General features: G+C 41.4%; 1 protein-coding gene across 4 annotated transcripts in view; it reads left to right on the forward strand.

The window, feature by feature from the left end:
- Positions 1-8,075: 8,075 nt before the first annotated feature.
- The window catches only part of LOC102221291 (zinc finger protein 385D-like), a 29,248-nt gene continuing 11,479 nt past the window's right edge, over positions 8,076-25,844 (forward strand). For 2 of the 4 annotated variants that reach the window (XM_023345369.1, XM_023345371.1), the window contains exons 1-2: positions 8,076-8,390; positions 20,351-20,466. In XM_023345369.1, coding sequence (XP_023201137.1) covers positions 8,381-8,390; positions 20,351-20,466 — 126 coding nt within the window. In that variant the 5' untranslated portion in view covers positions 8,076-8,380. The remainder of the gene's footprint in view (positions 8,391-20,350; positions 20,467-25,844) is intronic. The other 2 variants (XM_014476066.2, XM_023345372.1) reach the window with 1 other exon arrangement.

Below are 25,844 nucleotides of genomic sequence, written 5' to 3' on the forward strand. Positions count from 1 at the left end.
ATTGGTTCCATTCTAGGTGCCTCCATGTGGATGTTTTGAGGGCACATCCAGCATTGGCTGGCGGGTATGGAAGAACATCATGGTTTCCTTCCTTAGCCTTCTCACAACCCGATCCTGCTTGGATGGATGTAAGATTCATGTGGCCAATTTAAAGTTATAGTGCATGTCAGTGAATTAGAATATGATCAAAGCTGAAATTTCTAAAAGTTCAATTTAAAATAAATAAATAAATAAATAAAAATCATAATTCAGTTTTGGAGACAATTAAAGCAAAAAAAAAAAATTGTCATCAATGCGTTGATGCAGATCAAGATTTTAGTAGCTGTAAAATCCTGTTATTGGGTTACAGCTACTAAAATAACTGCAACCCAAATGTCTGTGTGTGACGAATTTATATTTTGAATTGAATTACTGAAACTTTTACATTGTTTCTAATTAATCGAGATTCGTCTTACACTAATTTAAATAAAATTAAACCGTTTTATTTAAAGGCATCACTAACATGACAGAGGCTGCTTAGTATTTGAAAGTGTTGTGTCGCCTTGCAGCCTGCAGGCGGCGGTACCGATATAACTTTTGATTGATACCAGACAAGAAGAAAATGAAAAGCTCAACCTTATTTCTTTTCCTCAGTGTATCTCATTTAGCTAATTGCTTGCTAAGCTTTGATTAGTGGTCACCTTGTTACTTTTTGGCGTTAGCATCTTTCTGTTTCCTCTAACTTCCTCAAACTTTGTTCGAGATACACAATGTCTTAATGGTAGTGACACGATGACTGTCCCCCCCTCCCTCAAAATATCAAATCCATTCATATACAGTATGCTTTGATGTATTATGTGTGTGTGGTGATTTTATACATCTGCACACTGTGGATGTGACCACGCAGGCTCATATGGCACAACTGAGAGAATATAAATCTGCAGCAGCAGAGTTTAATGGTATTCTGGACAGTCAGAGCCCCTATCTCTGGCTCACAGATGTTCACGTGAAGCTTTGCTGTGGTATCAGTGTGTCTGCATGGACGAGGGAGAATCCTCTGATGGTTTTGTCACAGTGAAATGACCACAAATGCACAGTTTTTATTAATTCTCTCTAATGAAAATATGATAAGAAGGCTCTGCTGAAGGCAGTAAATGTTTAATTATATTCTGTGAAGAAAGATTTTTTTTTTTTATGGCCTTGGAGGAAAGAGACATCTGGAGTAATAATCCATGCAGGTTGAGAGTGTGGTCATGAAATCTCTAAATCTTTATCTTTGCAAGCCTGGGGGTTGGAGATGTGTTTTACAAAAGAAAGTTTGATTTTCTTGGCACTTCTCAGGTTTCAACAAATTGATCCTGATGTGTGGATGCATTTTTGACTTTGCCTCAAAGCCAATCAACACACAGAGGTTGGGAAGATTTGGATTCTGTGCCTACGTGTGACAGCTGCTACCTCCATGCTGTTAGACATGTGTACCTTGTAAAAAGTGAATCTTAGACTGGGACTCAAATGTCAGAGATCTGTCACCTCTGACCCCAACGCGGATCTGTTTATCTACCGTTTAAAATTCCTCCGCCTCCCAGCTCTTGGTTTCTCTGGAGGGATTACAGTCTTATCTTTCAAGAATTTGCAGCTGCAGTGCCAGATCTGCAGGGGTTCAATTGTGATATTTTTATTTTCTGGGAAATTTGACCCTGTGGAAAAAGGATCCTCTAACAGTGCTGCTTTCTGAATTAGCTGCCCCTGTTGGTTTCACTGAGCTCAGTATTTGTTGTTTATTTCTGCTTCCTGTGTTTGTCCTTACAAGAGATTATCTCAAAAGTATTTACAACTCTTCTATTATCTTCACATTTTGTCGTATTACATCCACAAACTTCAGTGTATATTTCATGCTACAGACCAACACAAAATATTTCAGAATTGTGAAGTGGAGGGAAATGTGTGCATGGTTTTCAAACATTTTTGCAGATAATCTGAAAAGTGTGGCCTGTGTTTCTATTCATCCAGATATCTACACCTAGAGATTGAAGTTCTTGCACATTTCTTTTGTAAAATAACTCAACCTGTTCCAGATCAGATGGAGAGCATCTGTGAAGATCAGTTTTGGCTGACATTTGGATATGCTTTGATCTAAATCATTAGATTGCAGGTTTGACTTTCAGTCTAGGCCTGATGTCCTGCAGGACGGTGAACCTCTGCCTGAGACTCAGGTGTCTGTATATTAAGTGACATCTAGAGAAAATTAGTTGCTCTAGATTCTATTTAGGGGTAACAGTAAAAAGGACAGAGCACAACAGCATACTAAACGGTTCTAATTTTTGATTCACAGCATTGTAAAGCAAACAGACACTCCCTAGATTTAGCTATGATTTTACAGATGGCAGCCATATTAAATTTTATGGTCATACTTTGCAAAAAAAAAAGAAAAAAAAAAGAAAAAAAATGGATTCAGAAGGCATTTCAAAAGATTTTTTTTTATTCAGAACCAATCTTTTTTCTTTCAGTGGGAGGCGCATACATTTTTCTTCCCATATATTATCTATGGGGGTGTTTGGATTATAATATTTTTACCCTTTTTATCCCTATTTTTTGTTTGTGCACAAGATTTAAACTATGTGTGTGTTATGATATGTTCATTGCATGACAACCTTAAGATTGAAAACAAAAATATTAAATGATCCAACTGCCTTCAATTTAGACGGTAAACAGAGAACTATGTCTACTACTGCTAATCTTATATATTAATCCTTATTTATTTCAAACATTTATACATTATCATCTGCATTCGGATACACAAAATTAAGTAAAAATGTAGAATATAGTTCTAAGTAAATCATAGTTATATTAACAAATTAATATGTCAGATGCTAGTAGCTATCATGCAGCCTGTTGCTTAATATTAATGTTGCTTTTAGCTTTCCATCAGTCAGACTGGATGAAGAGCACTGTAAAACATCATTACAGGTGGGAGAGGGAGGATGTTGTTCAGTTTCTTTGAAATCTCAATAAAAAGACTTTACACCATAGTATCAAAATGATGAAAAAATTCTATAGTCTTGAGATCTGGATCCATCTTTATCCTTATAACCAGAAGCCCTTAGCCCGCTTCAAACTGAGGAAAAGATGAACTAATAAACGACTGTCGTAAGAGAAGTAATAATGAGCTGATGAGAATATTTTAAAGAAAACAGTGGGAACGCATTTTGAAACATGCTAAAATATTCAGTGTGACTTAAAGCAGCTAAGAAAGCAGCATTTCACAAATGTACATCATCCACCCCAAACACCAGGAACATGACCCTTTAAACGTCCAGATGGGATGGAATGAGGTTAGTCTGGCCGTCCTTGTGTTCAAACCAGACGCCGGGCAAGTTTAGTCCAGAGATGTGGCAAACAAACTAATCAGATGAAAATGTTAAATTTTTCTGTAATTGCTGAGAGGCCAGGCAGCTGCGACTGTGAATTACTACAATCTGTAGTGATTACCAAACTGCACAGAACACCTGCACGCTAGCCAAACAGAGTGCTGCTTTTTCCTCGACCTAGAGGTCACCGTTTCACTCAGACAAATATGCTTAAGGATCAAGTAGAGACTGACAGGTGTAGCTTGCCACACTGCGTCCAACTGTTTCAAGGCTCCAGCTATGATCGTAAACACACGAAGGAAACCAAAGTCCAAGCATCGGCGCACAGCAGCAGCTATCCTCCTTCATCTGTCAGTGCATGGCAGCTCAACATTGCTGATTTTTCAAATTTCCACCTCAGCTCACAACGTCACAGACATAGAGCCAAAGTCATTGCTCGCTGATCGCCATGGTGATGTTGTTATGGCGACTAATCAAAGAAGAGGTGAGCTGTGTGTTCAGATTGTAACACTGCCCAAAAAATAACATGCAAAGCAGCGACGGAAACAGCAGACAAGCAGAGACTAACACAAGTCATAGACTGAGGATGAAATGTTGAGTGTGTGTTTATCGCTCTTGCATGAAAACTGAAAACTGTTTAGTCTCAGCTCTCAGCTTGTTTTAACATTAAAATGTGCTCAAACCAGTTTTCATAACAGTTTGTTTGTACATTTGCCTGCCATCGTGTGTTTAGCTGAATCACCCCGCTCCTCACAGCATACATCCACACTCAAGTTAATTAACTCCTTTTGAAATCGTGTTGTTTCGTATTAGAGCCTGCTATGCACTGCTGTTCACATTCGCAGCCCTGCTGATGTCACATGGCTCTGAAACAAGTTTCAATCAGACGTGTTGTTGATGAGCCACAGATGTGACAGACTCAGTCTTCATCTGTTTTACGTAACGTCGCTTGTATCTGTGACAGCCACGGAGGTTACCTGTGAGATTCTGATGCAACATGGCCGCATGCATACCCCATGTCCATTGTGGTGGCTGAAGGACGCAACTTAACTCAAGTTCTTCACATCATCACAGAATAATGTTTTTATAGATGCAGAGGTAACCAAAGGGTAGTTTATACCAACCCCCGTTATTAATTATTATTATTATTATTATTATTATTATTATTATTATTATCTCCATTTGTTCCCACTGTTGAATAGCTAAGCGCCAGAACTGTAGCACAGCCAGGTATGACAGGAAGTTGGAAAATGTGGATTTTATCCCCTTCTGTCCGTTCGCTCATTTTTCAACTTTCACTATACAGTAACCATTTGAGCAGATGTTATTGCTTGATTAAAGTATACAAACGTCATAAAAATGGCATTGAAACTATTTTACATGTTCTTTTTTTCACCACACAATAAAAAGAAATGAGCTGAAGTTTACACTTTCCTAGATGACTGTTGCTGTTGCTCCATGAGCAATAATACCTGTAAAGTAAGAGGAACATATATATCTTTTGGGCTGCAATCATCAGCTTTTCCATTAATGTTGACGGTAATTGTTTCTATCATATATGAAATATTAATTAGATTTTTTTTTTGTCTTGTGTAGCTGCTGTATAGCTTTAAGCTCCCCCCTTTCCCTAATTCATTTCTCTTGGTAGTTAAACATTTTAAGAAATTATGGTGATCAGTATCCAAAAGAATGGCCACATCTCATGAGTAGCAACATTTAAGTGACTGGGCCGGTCATTTAGTTCCTTTGCCAATTTGCTCTTTGGTTGTTTGGATTGTTTCATGCCTTTCTTTGTGGAGTTCAAAATGGATTCTCCTGTGATTTGCCGTTTTTGTCTCGACCACTACATGCATCGGTTCTTATCCGCCAGGGTGTTGTTACAGATCCACTTCGACAACCAGTGATTGAAAGTAATGTTCTTATTGTCTGATGAAAGGAAGAGGTGGTTTAATAATGTTAATAAATGATAACCACCTGCAAGTGTTTACTTCTGATTGTGAACTTCCATGTTTTATGAGAATCAGCTGGCCCAAAAGAAGATCCGAACCACAATAAATGGAACTAAAAGACAATGCAAAGGTTTCAGAGAATTATGTACCGCAAATCAGTTAACATATGTGTGACATTTTAATAATTTCTTGTCTATTTACCTCCACAATTCATAAAGTCTGAATATCTTGATACTACAAAGAAAACTAAACAGATATACATAAATCTGAAACAGAATTAAATGGAAGCAGGACGGGAGGAATTGGCAACAGATTGGAAGTAAGAGTGTCACTGGGTGAACTGACATGGTTCTGATCATCACTTGGACCGGTTCTGTGATGTTGTGTTTCTCATAGGCCTAGGAACTCTCTGAACCACTGCTCTTTTTGCATTTGTTACAGCTGTGTCCATGACTCCTTTTTTATGTGTTCTGGTAGTTGTTGCATTTTGACCTTCACTGCAGACGATATTTTCAATATTTTCTGAACAGAGTTGATCACCAGCCACGTAGATTTCCTCTGGGAATCATAAACTGCACCCCAGAGCTCCTAAATGAACGTCTCTTAAGGCCAAAATCTGCAGGAGAAACTTTTCATCTTCTCCTTCACAAGAAGGAGGGGAAGGGCAGTAATACCCCACGCCATCCATGCAGTGCTCTGCTTTTTGTCAAAAGAAGCGCAAAGGCGCCTGGCAATACATTAAGAGAAAAAATTGGTGTGTTATGCACTTTATGAGCAAATATTTCCAAGTCTGTCTAATACCCCTCAACGTTTGTTCCATGCAGTTCACGGAGGAGGTGCAGTCCAGACAAAATGCCTTTGTCTAGATGCCACATTTGCAGAAGATGTTGTTTCACTGATGTGAACTCACTGAGAGGCAGCATGCGTGTGTGTGCGTGCGGGTGTGTGTGTGTGTGTGTGTGTGGGTACGTGCGTGCGGGGGTAGGGGGCGTGTGTGTGTGTGTGTGTGTGTTTGGGAAAATAGCAGGTGTTACACTGACAGCCTTAGCGAGATAAGTCTCCTTGGAGTTTGGTATTGTGGGAAAACACATGTTGTCCACATTCTTGTGAGGGTTTGAGGACAAGAGGTTTAACTGAGGCCATGTTGCCAAAAGAGACATTGCATATGGACTTTTTCCGTGTGCATGTACAAGTCCAGATGAGTTTCTGAAGCCATTACTGCATGTATCCTGTCCAGTTTCCTCTGTATGCTGCGAATGCCACAGGATGAATCTAAAAATATCACGGGCCCAAGAGGAAAAAAAGAGAAGATGGGAAAATCATTTACACGAGTGCAAGATGAACAAACACAGTAATCTGGAAGCAAGGGCTGCAAACTCTCAGTGCCACAAACTAATTTATTTTTAAAAGTATTCCTCTAATAAACAAAGTCAAACGGATTTAATTCTGTGAGGAGGATTGTTGCACTGTTGCATCACCTTATGTGCAAATAGGATGTGATTGTCCGAGAAAACTGAAAGTGACTGGAAGTGGTTGGTGGGGAAGTGGAGCTGAGATAAAAAAAAATAAAAAACATATCCTGTTTTTAATGATGATACAAAGTTTCTCTGTCAATTTCAATAACAACAATAAAAAGACTCAAAAAACAAAGGCTTATGGTAAATGCTTTTGTTATTATGTTATGCCATCCTCAATTTCTACCTTATTTATTTATTCATCATTAATTTGAATTTTACCTTTTTTTTATTTATCTATTTAGTTGTTTCATATTTTGAACATTTCTGATGGAAGGCTGTTGTACAACCCTGAGAAGGACAAAGGTTCGGACTCAATTTGTTGGTCAATATTAATTCAATCTGTTTTTCCATCTAATATGAAACTCTTTACAAATATTTTTTCATCTACTTCATGGCATGCCTTTGATCATTTTTGATGGCCGCTCGCTCTTTTTATGCTGGGGCCCCTTTCAAAATGAAGACAAGAAACCACATGTTTGACCCAGTGAATCTAGGAAACCTGCAGCATCAAAACAGCATTTAGCACAGCCCAAGTGGTATGGACGGTGGAAAAATGAGAGCAAGATAAATCATTTCAAACATGTTCCACCTTAATTTAACCTATGTCAAGTACAACTCAGCTGGAACACCAAACTGATTTAATCCAGGCAGGAAATAGTAATAAAAAAGCATGATAGGGTTTGAGGGTCTCACCTGCACACAGACCTCTTCCCACCTAATAAACTCTAATATCTGTCAGATACTCTTGGTGAGCACTTTATAAATTTTAATCTTCTTCTAGTAAAGACATACTTTTGTGGATTGTGGGTATCCTTTGGGCCATTTCCATGCTGAAAGATAAGCATTTGTCAGATTTTCAACAGAAGCCGACAAAAACGGACAAGATTGACTGATATTTGTTTAAACGTCCATTTCCAGCTGAAGAAAAACAGTCCCCAAGCATGATGCCTCTTCCACCATGCTTCAGTCTGAGTATGACAATAACTGTCTCTCTAAACATATAATGTGTTGGAGTCCTTTTAACTCTGCAGAGGGTTTTTCTGTCAGATGTGATGAAGACAACTTTATTAAAAGAGAACTTGGGCCGTTATACTTATTTTTATAAATATAAACTTGTGATGTCAGTTATTTAAACTCTGTAAAAGAAAGGGACATAGTCACACTTTTTGTTTTGGGGTGTGTGGGTGGGCGTGGGCATGTGTGTGTGTGTGTGTGTGAAAGAGAGAGAGAGAGCTCACGGAGGGAACTGACTCACAGATTCAGTAATTAGACTTGATTCTGACTAAACCCAGAGCAAATTTGTAGGAGATAAAGATACAGAAGAAGACTTCTACGGGTATCGTGAAGACACAGTGATGATAAGGAGGAGGAGGAGGAGGAGTAGCAGTGGGCAGTTAGGAGGAGGAGAAGGAGGAGGAAGAGGGAATCCATATGGGAAGGAGCAGCCCGCGGCTCCGCTGCAGTGAGACACAGAGACCGGAGGAGAGGACGAGGAGCCTCATTTCTGTCCGGAGATGAAAAAGTCTTTAATCACACACTGAGCTGTGGGACTTCATTCGGTGCCAGCATGTATTTTGGTATGTAAACGCAGCATTAAGCTTTTACTCTAAGGGGGTTTAAGGGGGATTGTTATTTATTTTTATTTTTATTTTTTATTAAATCACAGCAGACTCACTTGTTGCATGCATTTTTAGATCTGCTGTCTGTTATCTGCCGAAATACTCAATCAGATGTGGTGCTCATCGTTTGCAAATGTCAGTTCAGTCTTTATGTTCCACTTTAAGTGCAACACACAGAAATGTACAACCCAACAGTAGAAATTCGTAGGAACAAATGTCATTCAGAAAACATAGAGCCACAATGTTCTTGTTAATATCCTCAGCAGGATTTTACAAGTTGGTTGTATCGTGACAAGAAGTGTAGAAATCTACAAACTAACATTTTGTTTGGCTGGCTCATTCTGAATTAACATAATGAGCGTGTGATCGGGATTCTGTCGTCTCCTGTCCATGTTTGTGCATTTCATAACATCATTTCTTCTCTGTAAAGTAAATACCCAAGTACACACAATGCTACATGCACACACATGCGTCAGCCAAAGGCAATCAGAGTAATGGCAGAGCGGATGGGTGTGTTGGCTGATTTTGATGATGACGATGATTAAACTTGCACCCTGGTCCTGATTCAAGCTGTAATCAAGCTGGGAGAACATGTAAACTGGAGGCTGGACAATCAGAAACACAAACAGGACGCTTATCACGCTGGACCCTCTGGACTGGTTCTGTGTGTGTGTGGGTGTGCGGGGGTGTGTGTGTATTTACAAACTTTCTGAGATTTTTATCAAATACTTTGTTTGATCATAGGGTTCGTTATCTAACTACTTGCCTGTGCCAGAGAGTTATTTTGATAAGACTTTAATAACTAAGCCTTTAAATTAAAAACAAAGAGAAGAAATGACTGAATCTACTCTAATGGAAGAAATGACAAACCTGTTCCTGAAATGTTCTGCAGGGATTGTCATCAGTCCAGTTTCACAAGAGTCCAAAATAGACAGTGTTGAATTAAAATGTAGTTTGCTGTGCACAAGCTATAAATCAGAGACATTTCTTGGATGAATCTTACCTTTGGTGAGCTCCTCCCTCTGCATCTCATGCCCAGATTCTTGTTGCTGCAAATAAAATAATGCTTTCACAATTCATACCCATGTTTTTAACGAATCGGTAATCAGTGTGGAATAATCTGTGTTGGGTTTTACCCATTTGAATGTTGACATTTTCATGCGTGTTGCAATCTAGAGTGATTTTAATGCCAAGAAAAACAGATAATAACATATTTCTGTCTTTGTGTGTGTGTGTGTGTGTTTACAAATTGAATGATGGTTACATAAATCACACTAATACCTTGTCACACTGCTGTGCATCTGCTTTTAGTTTTAACTGTGTAGGATGACATGACACCAGAGGATAAAGTGTTTCAGTATAGCCACACCCAAATTTAGCCTGACCTCTCAAGACTCATAGGATTAAAAATCTTTGGATAGTACTTATCTACATCCTTGAGAAGACTCATGTAGAATTTCATTCCCAGAAGGTTGGCTGATGTGAAAATAAATGTACAAATAAGTACCACGAAATGTCAAAGCAAAAGTAACATACCTAATTCTGATGGCCCAGAAAAGTGAGAACCTTTGATACCAGTAGACATGAACTATTCAGAACAGGAGGGATATGATGTTTCACAAAATCTCATCTTATTTCTTTGCATTTTTAGCTATGTATCAGGTTTTCAATATCACAGCATACAGGGCTAGGTATGTTTCAAAGCATCTCTATTCAGTGTGCAACAACCCAGTTAAAGTCGAACCAATGATTAAGACTTAATTTAAATAAATAAAACCAGATGACCAGCAAATAAAACCAGATGAGGCTGGGAGTAAAACTAAACTTTAAACAAATAAAAACAAGAAGATCCAGTTTTAGGTATGTTAGCTTTCGTTTGCCATCCTTCAAAACATGTTTGTTAAATTTGGTTTAGTTTAGGGGCACTGCCCAGACAACTGTACCTTTTGCTGATAATGCAGGAATCAGCAAATTGCAGCTGTAGTATTTAGCTCTTTAGACCCTCCTTTGTGTATCCCAGTAATTCCTACCAGATACGGCAAAACTGAGCTGCTTTTTTAAATGTTATGGTGACAAAAAAAGGACTGCTTTCATCTGCATATATTTTTCAAAACAGAATGGCAATGGACAATGTGAGCATTAATAATTTCATTGAACAAATCTTAGACACACTATGTAACATTGGTTTACCCATTATTTTATCATTAAATGTGTAAATATTATTTTGTTTCATATTCAGTTGTTTACCTTTTAGTTTAGATTCCTTTTAAGGATTTTGTCCATACCCTGCTAAGCTGTACTTTAATCATGTTGCGACGACAGTCAAGATCTATTATCTCACATAATGTGACAAGAAGATATAGATTCCTTGTTATTAGACCTCTACACAGTAATGAAATTTTGGTCACTAAAAAAAACTTTTACAAAAGTAATAAGACTTTAAACATAAACTGCCTTGAAGGATTACGCAGGTAGAGCAAATACGGTTTGTGGATTGTGCATAAATGGATAAGAACGCTAAAACATAAAGCTTAAAGTTCAGCCTTTTCAAGTACATCTCCTCGTTTCTTTTCTCTTCCCACTTAGCTCTCGCCATTATTAGGCCCGAGCAGCAAAGCGCTGCGAAGGCCTATTGTTTCTGTACTGTTTCTTATTAGGCCCGAGCAGCAAAGCGCTGCGAAGGCCTATTGTATCTGTACTGTTTATTATTAGGCCCGAGCAGCAAAGCGCTGCGAAGGCCTATTGTTTTCATACTGTTTCTTCTTATTTTTATTATTCTGCCCCCCTCTTTGAGCGCCTTTTTGGGGGCTTTATCATATTCAAAAACTCACCAAACTTGGCGGAAGCGTCTAGGCGGTTGAAAAATTTTGAATTTTAAGGTCGCCGCAAAAATCGCAAAAAAAATTGCTCAACGGCAGCAACTAGCAATTTTCAACAGACCCATTGCTATTCACTTACTTCATCGTAGAGACTTGAAATTCGGTACAGTTGTAGAGCTCACTAAGACGCTCAGAATTTACAAGTAATGTCATAGTGCAACTATCACAGAAAGTCGGCCATTTTGTATTGAACGTCCATTTTTTACCTCGATTTTGACGTTTACAGCCTTCGTATTTGATCGAACTCCTCCTAGGGATTTCGATTGATCGGCTTCAAACTCGGTCAGTCTGATCATAAGGCATGTCTGATTTAAAGTTATCAAATTGGTGAGTTTTGGAGCATGTTGAAGGGGGGTTACCAGGGGTCAAAGTTCACCTACACGCCATGAAACAAAAACCTCTTATATTTCCTATACAAAAACACATAGAGGGACCAAACTTTCAGTGATTGATCGGCATCGGGTGTCCTATAATACCCTGCAGTGAAATTTTTTTTTTACGTAGGCCACGCCCCCTGAGAGCAGGAAGTGTAATGTTTTACTGTGAACAGTCGCTATCTTAGCCCTTTGACCTAATCAACATGAAACTGTGTCCAGAGGCAGAAGACATGTTGGTGTGTTGTGGATTCCAACCCCGACTGGCTGCGATGAAGCAGGTGGGCGTGGCGGCGTTGCGAACGCCGTCGAATTTCGTTTGGCTCTGAATTCCACAGTTTCGGGGTGAGCTGCTCCAAACTCACTAGGATGGATCCTTATCCATCCCCGAACAGGAATCCATAGCGATATTTGGTGGGCGTGGCCTAATTTCTCTATAGCGACCCCTAGAGTATTTTAAATGAACAGCCCAAAGCCATGCTTTAACTTAGAATTACGAAACTTGGTACACATGTGTATCTTGTCAGGACGTACAAAAAAGTCTCTTGGAGCCATGGTCGAAACCCAACAGGAAGTCGGCCATTTTGTATTGAAGGTCCATTTTGGACCTCGAGTTTGACGTTTACAGCCTTTGCATTTGATCGAACTCCTCCTAGGGATTTCGATTGATCGGCTTCAAACTCGGTCAGTCTGATCATAAGGCATGTCTGATTTAAAGTTATCAAATTGGTGACTGTATGAGCTTGCTGAAGGGGGGTTACCAGGGGTCAAAGTTCAGCTACTCGCCATGAAACACGAAACTCTTATATTTCCTATATAAAAACACATAGAGGGACCAAACGTTCAGTCATTGATCGTCATCGGGTGTCCTAAAATACCCTGTGGTGAAATTATTTTTTTAAGTAGGCCACGCCCCCTGAGAACAGGAAGTGTCATGTTTTACTGTGAACGGTCGCTATCTTAGCCCTTTGACCTAATCAACATGAAACTGTGTCCAGAGACAGAAGACATGTTGGTGTGTTGTGGATTCCAACCCCGACCGGCTGCGATGAAGCAGGTGGGCGTGGCGGCGTTGCGAACGCCATCGAATTTCGTTTGGCTCTGAATTCCACAGTTTCGGGGAGAGCTGCTCCAAACTCACTAGGATGGATCCTTATACACCCGCCAACAGGAATCCATAGCGAAATTTGGTGGGCGTGGCCTAATTTCTCTACATCTCCCCCTAGAATATTTTAAAAAATCAGCCCCAAGCCATGCTTTATCCTAGAATTACGAAACTTGGTACACATGTGTATCTTGTCAGGACGTACAAAAAAGTCTCTTGGAGCCATGCTCTAAACCCAACAGGAAGTCGGCCATTTTGGATTGAAGGTCCATTTTGGACCTCGAGTTTGACGTTTACAGCCTTTGCATTTGATCGAACTCCTCCTAGGGTTTTCGATTGATCGGCTTCAAACTCGGTCAGTCTGATCATAAGGCATGTCCAATTCAAAGTTATCAATATGGTGACATTTGAACAGGTGGAAGGGGGGTTAGCAAGGCTCAAAGTTCCCCTGTGATCGACTGTGTAATACAAAGGGCTTTGTCATGTGTAGGGCAATGCTGCCCTCTGGTGTCGAATTACTGAAATAATGAAACTATTTCAGTAATTTCAGTAATTCGACACCAGAGGGCAGCATTGCCCTACGGAATGACAGTTCAATGTTGAATTAAATAGGAAAAAATTAAATAATTTGTAATTCTAACACAAAAACTCACAGAGACACCAAAGTTTGAGTTATTGATCATTATCTTGTGTCCAATAATATCCAATGGTCAAATGATGACATCACGTAGGCCACGCCCTCTGACAACAGGAAGTCTTGTATTTTACTGTGAACGGTCGATAGCTTCTGCACCAAACTTTGCACGAGTGACCCTGGTGGGATCCTTGACGACCCTATGTCATCATATTATGACGTCATCTAAGCCCCGCCCCCTCACAATGAATTAGAGAGATCTTCTGTGTAATTACATAATAAACAGTCCATGTTCGTTGTTTGTAGGGCAATGCTGCCCTCTGCTGCCCACTGAAATAGTTTCATTATTTCAGTAATTCGACACCAGAGGGCAGCATTGCCCTACGGAATGACAGTTCAATGTTGAATTAAAGAGGAAAAAATTAAATAATTTGTAATTCTAACACAAAAACTGACAGAGACACCAACCCTTCAGTTATTGATCATTATCTTGTGTCCAATAATATCCAATGGTTAAATGATGACATCACGTAGGCCACGCCCTCTGACAACAGGAAGTCTTGTATTTTACTGTGAACGGTCGATAGCTTCTGCACCAAACTTTGCACGAGTGACCCTGGTGGGATCCTTGACGACCCTATGTCATCATATTATGACGTCATCTAAGCCCCGCCCCCTCACAATGAATTAGAGAGATCTTCTGTGTAATTACATAATAAACAGTCCATGTTCGTTGTTTGTAGGGCAATGCTGCCCTCTGCTGCCCACTGAAATAGTTTCATTATTTCAGTAATTCGACACCAGAGGGCAGCATTGCCCTATGGAATGACAGTTCAATGTTGAATTAAAAAGGAAAAAATTAAATAATTTGTAATTCTAACACAAAAACTGACAGAGACACCAAACCTTCAGTTATTGATCATTATCTTGTGTCCAATAATATCCAATGGTTAAATGATGACATCACGTAGGCCACGCCCCCTGACAACAGGAAGTCTTGTATTTTACTGTGAACGGTCGATAGCTTCTGCACCAAACTTTGCACGAGTGACCCTGGTGGGATCCCTGACGACCCTGTGTCATCATATTATGACGTCATCTAAGCCCCGCCCCCTCAGAACAGGAAGTGCCGTTTTTTTACTTGGAAAGCTCCGTTTATGGCTCTCTTGACCTAATCAAGATGATTCAGATGATAAACTCTGTCAATGCTCGCTGCTGGCTGAACAGTGTGGGTGTGGCCAAATGGCGAATATCAGTCCCTCGCCATATGCATACGTTTGGCTCTTATTCAGGCATAGATCATCCGATTGGCGCCAAACTGGATCTGTATGACCTTTGTTCACCTCTAAAGAGCCCAACGGGTTTGAGATGTAATTTGACTCCACTGCGCCCCCTAAGTTAATACATGGGTTGTATCTCCTCGACGCATCGACCGATCTGCGCCAGATTTTTTGACAGTCGTCGGGGAGCGCTGCCGAACGCATTCACGCGTGTCGCCTGGTGGACGGGCGGGGAAAATGCGCGACAGCTTCTGCGGTGGCTAGCGGGCGGCGGTGCTGGAAACTGCGGCGGAGCTTCTGCGGTCGGGAGTTGGCTGCGGCTCTGGAAATCGTGCGAGACCTTCTGCGGTGGCTGGAACCCCCGCGGTGGCCAATAGGCCGGAGCGGCGCTTGCTGCGAGGGCCGCCCGAGGCTGCTTGCAGCTTTAATTATTATTACGATTCTTCCCACCTCTTCGTGTGCCTTTTTGGGGGCTTTATCATATTCAAAAACTCACCAAACTTGGCGGTGGCGACTAGAAAATTTAAAAATTTTGAATTTTAAGGTTGTCGCAAAAATCGCAAAAAAAATTGCTGAACGGCGGCAACTAGCAATTTTCTGTTGACACAATGGTATGAACGTACTTCATCGTAGAGACATGAAATTTGGTACACTTGTAGAGCTCACCAAAAGACTCAGAACTTACATTGAATGTTATAAGCCAACTATCACAGAAAGTCGGCCATTTTGTATTGAACGTCCATTTTTTACCTCGAGTTTGACGTTTACAGCCTTCGTATTTGATCGAACTCCTCCTAGGGATTTCGATTGATCGACTTCAAACTCGGTCAGTCTGATCATAAGGCATGTTTGATTTAAAGTTATCAAATTGGTGAGTTTTGGAGCATGCTGAAGGGGGGTTAGCAGGGGTCAAAGTTCACCTACTCGCCATGAAACACGAAACTCTTATATTTCCTATATAAAAACACATAGAGGGACCAAACTTTCACTGATTGATCGTCATCGGGTGTCCTAAAATACCCTGTGGTGAAATGATGACATCACTTAGGCCACGCCCCCTGAGAACAGGAAGTGTCATGTTTTACTGTGAACGGTCGCTATCTTAGCCCTTTGACCTCATCAACATGAAACTGTGTCCAGAGACAGAAGACATGTTGGTGTGTTGAGGATTCCAACCCCGACCGGCTTTGACATAGCAGGTGGGCGTGGCGGCGTGGCGAAGTGACCTGTAACGCCGTTGCCATACGTTTGGCTCTGAATTCCACAATTTCGGGCCCAGCTGCTCCAAACTCACTAGGATGGATCCTTATCCACCCACCGACAGGAATTCATAACAAAATTTGGTGGGCGTGGCCTAATTTCTCTATAGCGACCCCTAGAGTATTTTAAATGAACAGCCCCAAGCCATGCTTTATCCTAGAATTACGAAACTTGGTACATATGTGTATCTTGTCGGGACGTACAAAAAAGTCTCTTAGAGCCATGCTCTAAACCCAACAGGAAGTCGGCCATTTTGGATTGAAGGTCCATTGTGGACCTCGAGTTTGACGTTTACAGCCTTTGCATTTGATCGAACTCCTCCTAGGGATTTCGGTTGATCGGCTTCAAACTCGGTCAGTCTGATCATAAGGCATGTCTGATTTAAAGTTATCAAATTGGTGACTGTATGAGCTTGCTGAAGGGGGGTTACCAGGGGTCAAAGTTCACCTACTCGCCATGAAACACGAAACTCTTATATATCCTGCACAGAAACTCACAGAGACACCAAACTTTCAGTTATTGATCATCAATAGGTGTCCTAAAATACCCTGTGGTGAAATTATGACATCGCTTAGGCGACGCCCCCTGAGAACAGGAAGTGTCATGTTTTACTGTGAACGGTCGCTATCTTAGCCCTTTGACCTAATCAACATGAAACTGTGTGCAGAGACAGAAGACATGTTGGTGTGTTGTGGATTCAAGCCCTGACCGGCTGCGATGAAGCAGCTGTGTGCGGCGGCATGGCGAAGTGACCTGTAACGCCGATGCCATACGTTTGCTTCTAGATTCCACATGTTTCGACCGAGCTGCACTAAACTTGGCTTGAGTGATGCTGGTGTGATACCTGAAAATTCTATGTCATCAGATTATGACGTCATCTAAGCCCCGCCCCCTCAGAACAGGAAGTGCTATTTTTTTCCTTGGAAACATTCATCTATGGCTCTCTTGACCTAATCAAGGTGATTCTGTGTTGGATGACAGATAGGAAGTTGGTCTCGCTTGCTTTAAAGTGCCAACAGTTTTCAATGGCGGCAACGCCGTTCGTATACGTTTGCCTCTACCTTCCACATATTTTGACCGAGCTGCATCAAACTTGGCCTGAGTGATCCTGGAGGCTTGCCCGTCAATCCTACGTCATCACATTATGACGTCATCTAAGCCCCGCCCCCTCGGAACCGGAAGTGCCGTTTTTTTCCTTGGAAAGCTCTGTTTATGGCTCTCTTGACCTAATCAAGGTGATTCTGTGTTGGATGACAGATAGGACGTTGGTCTCGCTTGCTTTAAAGTGCCAAGAGTTTTCAATGGCGGCAACGCCGTTCGTATACGTTTGCCTCTACATTCCACATATTTTGACCGAGCCGCATCAAACTTGGCCTGAGTGATCCTGGTGGGAGGCCCGTCGATCCTACGTCATCATATTATGACGTCATCTAAGCCCCGCCCCCTCGGAACAGGAAGTGCCGTTTTTTTCCTTGGAAAGCTCGCCCTAAACCATGCGAGAGCTCCTGCGGTGGCCGGAACCCCCGCGGTGGCCAATAGGCCGGAGCGGCGCTTGCTGCGAGGGCCGCCCGAGGCTGCTCGCAGCTTTAATTATTATTACGATTCTGCCCCCCTAAAGAGGAGCCTTTTTGGGGGCTTTATCATATTCAAAAACTCACCAAACTTGGCGGTGGCGACTAGAAAATTTAAAAATTTTGAATTTTAAGGTTGTCGCAAAAATCGCAAAAAAAATTGCTGAACGGCAGCAACTAGCAATTTTCTGTTGACACAATGGTATGAACGTACTTCATCGTAGAGACATGAAATTTGGTACACATGTAGAGCTCACCAAAAGACTCAGAACTTACATTTAATGTTATAAGCCAACTATCACAGGAAGTCGGCCATTTTGTATTGAACGTCCATTTTTTACCTCGATTTTGACGTTTACAGCCTTCGTATTTGATCGAACTCCTCCTAGGGATTTCGATTGATCGACTTCAAACTTGGTCAGTCTGATCATAAGGCATGTTTGATTTAAAGTTATCAAATTGGTGAGTTTTGGAGCATGTTGAAGGGGGGTTAGCAGGGGTCAAAGTTCACCTACTCGCCATGAAACACGAAACTCTTATATTTCCTATACAAAAACACATAGAGGGACCAAACTTTCAGTGATTGATCGTCATCGGGTGCCCTACACTACCCTATGGTCAAATGATGACATCACTTAGGCCACGCCCCCTGAGAACAGGAAGTGTCATGTTTTACTGTGAACGGTCGCTATCTTAGCCCTTTGACCTAATCAACATGAAACTGTGTCCAGAGACAGAAGACATGTTGGTGTGTTGAGGATTCCAACCCTGACCGGCTTTGACATAGCAGGTGGGCGTGGCGGCGTTGCGAACGCCATCGAATTTCGTTTGGCTCTGAATTCCACAGTTTCGGGGTGAGCTGCTCCAAACTCACTAGGATGGATCCTTATCCATCCCCGAACAGGAATCCATAGCGATATTTGGTGGGCGTGGCCTAATTTCTCTATAGCGACCCCTAGAGTATTTTAAATGAACAGCCCCAAGCCATGCTTTAACTTAGAATTACGAAACTTGGTACACATGTGTATCTTGTCAGGACGTACAAAAAAGTCTCTTAGAGCCATGGTCGAAACCCAACAGGAAGTCGGCCATTTTGTATTGAAGGTCCATTTTGGACCTCGAGTTTGACGTTTACAGCCTTCGTATTTGATCGAACTCCTCCTAGGGATTTCGATTGATCGGCTTCAAACTCGGTCAGTCTGATCATAAGGCATGTCTGATTTAAAGTTATCAAATTGGTGACTGTATGAGCTTGCTGAAGGGGGGTTACCAGGGGTCAAAGTTCAGCTACTCGCCATGAAACACAAAACTCTTATATTTCCTATATAAAAACACATAGAGGGACCAAACGTTCAGTGATTGATCGTCATCGGGTGTCCTAAAATACCCTGTGGTGAAATTATTTTTTTAAGTAGGCCACGCCCCCTGAGAACAGGAAGTGTCATGTTTTACTGTGAACGGTCGCTATCTTAGCCCTTTGACCTAATCAACATGAAACTGTGTCCAGAGACAGAAAACATGTTGGTGTGTTGTGGATTCCAACCCCGGCCGGCTTTGACATAGCAGGTGGGCGTGGCGGCGAGGCGAAGTGACCTGTAACGCCGATGCCATACGTTTGCTTCTAGATTCCACATGTTTCGACCGAGCTGCACCAAACTTGGCCTGACTCATCCTGGTGTGATGCCTGACAATGCTATGTCATCATATTATGACGTCATCTAAGCCCCGCCCCCTCAGAATGAATTAGAGAGATCTTCTGTGTAATTACATAATAAACAGTCCATGTTCGTTGTTTGTAGGGCAATGCTGCCCTCTGCTGCCCACTGAAATAGTTTCATTATTTCAGTAATTCGACACCAGAGGGCAGCATTGCCCTACGGAATGAAAGTTCAATGTTGTAATGGAGGAAAAAATTAAATAATTAGTAATTCTAACACAAAAACTCACAGAGACACCAAACGTTCAGTGATTGATCATAATCGAGTGTCCAATAATATCCAATGGTCAAATGATGACATCACGTAGGCCACGCCCTCTGACAACAGGAAGTCTTGTATTTTACTGTGAACGGTCGATAGCTTCTGCACCAAACTTTGCACGAGTGACCCTGGTGAGATCCTTGACGACCCTATGTCATCATATTATGACGTCATCTAAGCCCCGCCCCCTCAGAACAGGAAGTGCCGTTTTTTTCCTTGGAAAGCTCCGTTTATGGCTCTCTTGACCTAATCAAGATGATTCGGATGATAAACTCTGTCAATGCTCGCTGCTGGCTGAACCGTGTGGGCGTGGCCAAACGGCGAATATCAGTCCCTCGCCATATGCATACGTTTGGCTCTTATTCAGGCATAGATCATCCGATTGGCGCCAAACTGGATCTGTATGACCTTTGTTCACCTCTAAAGAGCCCAACGGGTTTGAAATGTAATTTGGCTCCACTGCGCCCCCTAAGTTAATACATGGGTTGTATCTCCTCGACGCATCGACCGATCTGCGCCAGATTTTTTGACAGTCGTCGGGGAGCGCTGCCGAACGCATTCACGCGTGTCGCCTGGTGGACGGGCGGAGAAAATGCGCGACAGCTACTGCGGTGGCTGGCGGGCGGCGGTGCTGAAAACTGCGGCGGAGCTTCTGCGGTGGGGAGTTGGCTGCGGCTCTGGAAATTGTGCGAGACCTTCTGCGGTGGCCGGAACCCCCGCGGTGGCCAATAGGCCGGAGCGGCGCTTGCTGCGAGGGCCGCCCGAGGCTGCTTGCAGCTTTAATCTTCATTTAAAACCGGTCACTTAATCCTTGCTGCTTCCCTTCTGTGTCTCAGGTAATGTGTGCCACAGTCCCCTGCCGTCGCTGGCTCGTCCCACGCTGGGCAGGACCCAGCCGTCCCCCGACCCCAAGGCCCTCCTCCCCTTCCATCTGCTGCCTGGATTCACCGACGTGAGTACCGTCAGTCTCTGTGGGGTGGTGGCACCGGACAGTCACTGCACCAAATATTTTCTCTTCCCCTCCATCGAACCGGTTTTGTTTTTCCATTTTGCTTCCACCGGCAGAGTGAGAGTCGAAGGTTTAGTTTGTCTGCGTGGAGGTAAATGTTTAATATAAGCGCACTGCCTACACCTTTCCAAATATATCACCTGTGATGCAGAGAGCGGTGACATTTCCACACGACCTGGGGGGCGTCAGAGCTGCTTCCTTGGTATTCCTCATGCAGAGCGTTTCTCCGAGCTGTCTGCCTCCGTGTTTGTGAAGGGTGAAGGTGGAGGAAACGAATGCAGACCCGGTCCAGGCTCAGAGCAGAGGACCGTGGTTCATATTTTAACATAATCCTGCCTGCTTAAAATATCCATGAAATCCAGTTTTTTTTTTTTTTTTGGGAAATAGAGTATTAAACATGAAAACGTTTGCATTAAACCAGATTCTACGTCTGTCGGATTCCCAGTATTTGACATACAGTCAGATGCTCAGATCCGACCCACAGGGAGATAAATGAAGGTTTTCACAGACACACTAATGTATGTATGTGTATTTTCCAAGCTGTCAGCATGCAGTGAGATATATTCATTTTGCACCTATTTAGGTGAACACTGTATATCTACTTTAACTACATTCTGGAAAAGCCAGTCTCCCTGGAAATAAGATATTTGTTTAGGTCTTAGCCCATTTCCGCTCTCTTACCTTCTCCTTTATCTCTTTTACTCTTGGAAGTCAATACATTTTGCACTTTGCCTCTTTATATCTCCTGTCTCATTCTCAATTCCCTCACTTTCAGACATTTCACCTCCCTCCTTCTTTCTCCTTTAGTTTAGATATTTTTTCCTTTCTTCTACTTTAGTATGATAAATTGGCGTGAAGATAAGTTTTTTCTAACTTTTAATATCAGACTGACCAGTGATGCTATGCTAATACAACATATACAAACATATTTCTTTCTTAAAAATACTCTTGATTTTTTTTTTTTTTTTGTTGAACCCCATCTGACCTTTCGTTTGATTTCACCCCCAGCTTCTTTGAGGCTGCAGATTTGGGTACAAACACATCAGTCACATCAGTCATTGCAGTCTTTCATTTTGGTTTCTAGCTGTAATTTTAACTGGAACTTGTTTTTTTTTGTTTTTTTACAATTGTGTCACCGTAGGTATTTTCACTTCTACAACTGAAATCGAGAAATTTCTAAAATGTGTGAAAGAAAAAGCGTCAAACATGCTCCCCTTTCATTTGGTTCCGACTCATAAAAGAAAAGAAAAAAAAAACAGAGTTGACCTGCATATTTAAACACACGAGAGCCTCAACTGGAGAAATTGATTATTGATTTAACACAACCAGCAGAAATCATCAACTTTCTTGTACTAAAAGAGGAAACACAAAGAGTTAAACATGCTGTAAAAGAAAACCGAACATAAATTTTATAATCTCAAACAGCTGCAGTCACTACTGACTGTTCGCTCCATGCTTTAGTGATCCATGACATGAACTGTGCTGTGTCTCTGTCTCTCACCTCTGGGTTATTGCTTCCCTTTAATCCAAGAATGCCATCGTTTCATAATCTGGAGCCAAAAAAGTGTTTCCAACTGGAAGCCTTGCAATAAGTCTCCTTAACACTGGTTTACTTCCCACAAAGTTTATCCCGATGTCCTGCTTAGAATAAATTTGTAGCAAAACTCTTTACTACATTTTTTCATGTGTGCACACGTGGGTGTGCGTGAGTTGGCACAAACCTGACACCTATCCATTCAACATTAATAATGTCTTTTTTGCCAAGCAAAAAAATCCACCCTTCACATGTCAATCAAGGGAAACAGTGTAATGTTACTTTCTAAAAAAGAAATATAACCTGTATGAATGTGTTTCATCTCCCTCCTGGATTAAAGACACTGAAGGCTAAAGCAGCAAAAGCAGAAGAACGAATGTCGTATTCCTTGAGTAAATTAATTTAAACTGACTTGGCGTACAAGTGACCTCAGCCAGTGTGCATTTTTGCACGTCTTAAACTTTTATTCTTCCTTCAGTGAAGATGTCATGGGCATCAGTGTGCCTGTATTGATGTGGAGGTTTTTCTTTGGTACACATTTGTTTTGAGTGCATTTGAGCTCTGATCCAGCTCTTACGTCGGCTTGTGTTTCTATTTTTCTTTAAGCTGGAACAAAAAATTGATTCCAAGAAAATTAGAATGTAATACTCTCAAAAAAGAAGAAAGAAACAACTAGTTAATGTCGTTTTGATGTCAGGAGTTCATGCACAGCTGTCATGGTGATCCGCAATAAACTGTGGACTATTCGTCATTATAAATCTTGGATCTTGATTATGATCCAGCTAAACAAAAAAAAAAGAAAAAAACAGTCTGCTTTGTTTCATTCAAAGAAATGTTTCAGCCTCAACCGGCTCCCTGGAGCTGAGTGCGTCTGACAAGCTGCCGCTGCTGAGTGTCAGAGAGTCTGCAGAAAGACTGAACTGATTGTAATTGATGCTGTGTGCTATGTGTGACCTCTTCATTCTGGGGATTTGTATTTGCAGGTGATGCGATTTCTGTGTGTGTTTTTGTGCGGGGGGGGGGGAAAGGAAGAAATGAGTAAAAAGGGCGAGCTGACTTTGCCACAGGTGCTTGTAGGCTATGAAGAGCATGAAAGGAGTTGAGGGTAGGAGAGCAAGACCACTGGGATGCAAGAAGGTGACTTTAATCAGATGGAAGCTAAGGGAGAGTTTAGAGGTGAGCAGATGGAGAGGTGGAGTGGGAAACGTGTGATCAGAGGTGAAAGAGAACTGCAGGAGCTCTGATGTTCAGTCTCTTCCAGAAACACAAACACCACACCCACAGTTGCTTGAAATGTTTTTAAAGTAACATCCTGGATTCTTGTTGTCATACTTTGTTTTTTTCAGGAGTAACACAAGAAATAATCTTCAAGTGGGAGAGAGAGAAAACAGTGGAGACAGATACGCATTCCAGTGCCGCCGCTGCTTATGAAAATCAAAAACAATCGGAAAGATTACACATACGCAGGCTCTGTTTTTCATGTCTGAAGAGGAATTTAGCTAAAATCCCTGCAGCTGTTCTCTGTTCCTGGAGCTAGCAGAACAACCTGACTGACCCGTACCAATGTCCAGTTTAAATAGATTCATGTTGTTTTTTTTTTTATTACAGTAGCATAGTTTCACATAGAAACGCTGTAAAAACAATGGGTGTATTTATTCAGCAAGGGAAAAGCCTCTCGAGAAACGACTGTTTAAAATAAAATCACTTGCTATAAAATGAATGCAACTCAATTTTTTTTTTAATCAACTTTCTCTTTTTCTGTTTAAGAAGTGACTTGACACGAAAACTGATTTCTCTTGGCACTTCTTCAAAATAAGACATACCATTTAAGGCAGATGTGTGTTTATCAGTCCTGGGAAATGATATTTGCCCCACAGATTGCTTCTGTCGTTGTAAAATGGTCATGTTTAAAAATGTCACTATGAAACAAGATAACATAAGAGCCAGAAAATGTGAGTAAATATGGAAAAACAATTGGTCTAAGCCACATGTTTCAAACTCCAGTCCTCCAGGGCCGCTGTCCTGCAGTTTTTAGATGTGCCACAGGTACAAAACACTGGAATGAAATGGCTTAATGACCTCCTTCTTGTGTAGATCAGTTCTCCAGAGCCTTAATGACCTAATTATTCTATTCAGGTGTGGTGCAGCAGTTGCAGGACAGTGGCCCTTGAGGACTGGAGTTTAACACCTCTGGTCTAAGCTAACCAATATTAGTGTTTCTGATTTGTAGATAACGACTCATCGAGATTTGCATTTGCATGTGATCTGCATTTTCAGTTGTTTTTTTTTGGACTGGGGTTTATTATGATCATATATTTTAGTGATACTTTTGATTTTATCGATGTCATTAAGCTGGCCTTAACGGTGAAACCGAACCGTTTATACAGTTAATTCATGATTTGACAGGGAGAGAAATTATGTTTTCTTAAAGGGACAGGTTGGTTTGGACAACTTTTCTCCCTTAAAAATGAAATAGTCATTTGAAAACTGTTTACTTGAGTTATCTTTGTCTTAGAGGTGGAATTTCGTCATTAAGTTATTGATTTTCCGATGTTTGTAAAGCAACACAAACATTTCTACACAAATGTTCCTACTTTCTTCAAATTATAATTTCTTACACTGAAACAGACCTGAACCAGGAACTCCTGCAGGTTTAAAAGGTTGCAGTAAAAAAAAGCTTGTTTTTTTTTAATGGCTTACAGAAGCTGTGGTCAGCACGGCTTCGTGGTGGTCCAAATGGACTCCAACCAAGTCATGAAGGAAAACAGTCTCTGGGCATCTTTAGACAATTTTAAATTAAGACCCAGATCTCTGAATATTATGTGGCCGTACTTTCTTTTGAAGCTTTACGAAGTATCTAGAATGAATTTGGCACATTGTGGCTGAACTATTTAGACTTGTTTTGCCATCTTGGGCTACCATACTCCACTTCTTTAGATCTATTTGATGCAATCTGGGCTGATTAGAGAGATTTTCTTGTGAAACACACTAAACGGAGGGCCATTTTACTCTGCTATGCCATACAATTATTTTTTTATTTTTTAATTGCAATTTGTAATGAATTCCTGACACTAGTGCCTCAGGATGTGGACAACTTCTAGCATACAGTGGTTTTCCTTCAATCTCTGTAGGACATTGTCCCTTGAGAGGAAATTTTGCTACTGGAAAAAATGAGATTCTGTAAACTTGCTTTTCCTCCTATAGGAGAAACGCTACTAATAGCAAAAAGGCTGGTTTTTATTAGTTTGTAATGGCATCCAGAGTGATGTTTCCATCAACAACAGCATAGGGGTGTTCAAATTTCCATCCTTACATGCAGTCCAATGAGCAGAGGACTCTTAAAATGAAGTTGGAGTGTGCAAGTATCTCACACTGAAGTTGAACTTTGTGATCTTGTACCTAAGAGCAAAGAGAGTAATACAGCCTAGAGACTAAAATCTTTTGTCTTTCTTGTGAAATGCCCAAGAACATCAGTGAACAGTAACTTTCAGGTCTTCCTGGACTCGATAGGATTTAGGTCTGAACTTTGACTAGGTCATTCTATCACAGAAACATGCTTTGATCTAAACTATTTCATTGTAGCTCTGCCTGAACGGTTGGTGTCGTTCTCCAGCTGGACCTTCTATTCCAGACTCTCTTGCCTCCTCAGGTTTTCTTCTGTAGCTCTATTCACTATGTTGTCAACTTCACTGTTAAAGAAAATATTCTCATAGCATGATTATGCAAGGTGGGGATGGTCAGGGTGATTTCCAGTGTTGACTTTCTGCCACACGTGGTGTTTTGCAGG

The sequence above is a fragment of the Xiphophorus maculatus genome, chromosome 13 (genome assembly GCF_002775205.1).
Source record: "Xiphophorus maculatus strain JP 163 A chromosome 13, X_maculatus-5.0-male, whole genome shotgun sequence".
In the NCBI taxonomy this organism is placed as follows: Eukaryota; Metazoa; Chordata; class Actinopteri; order Cyprinodontiformes; family Poeciliidae; genus Xiphophorus; species Xiphophorus maculatus.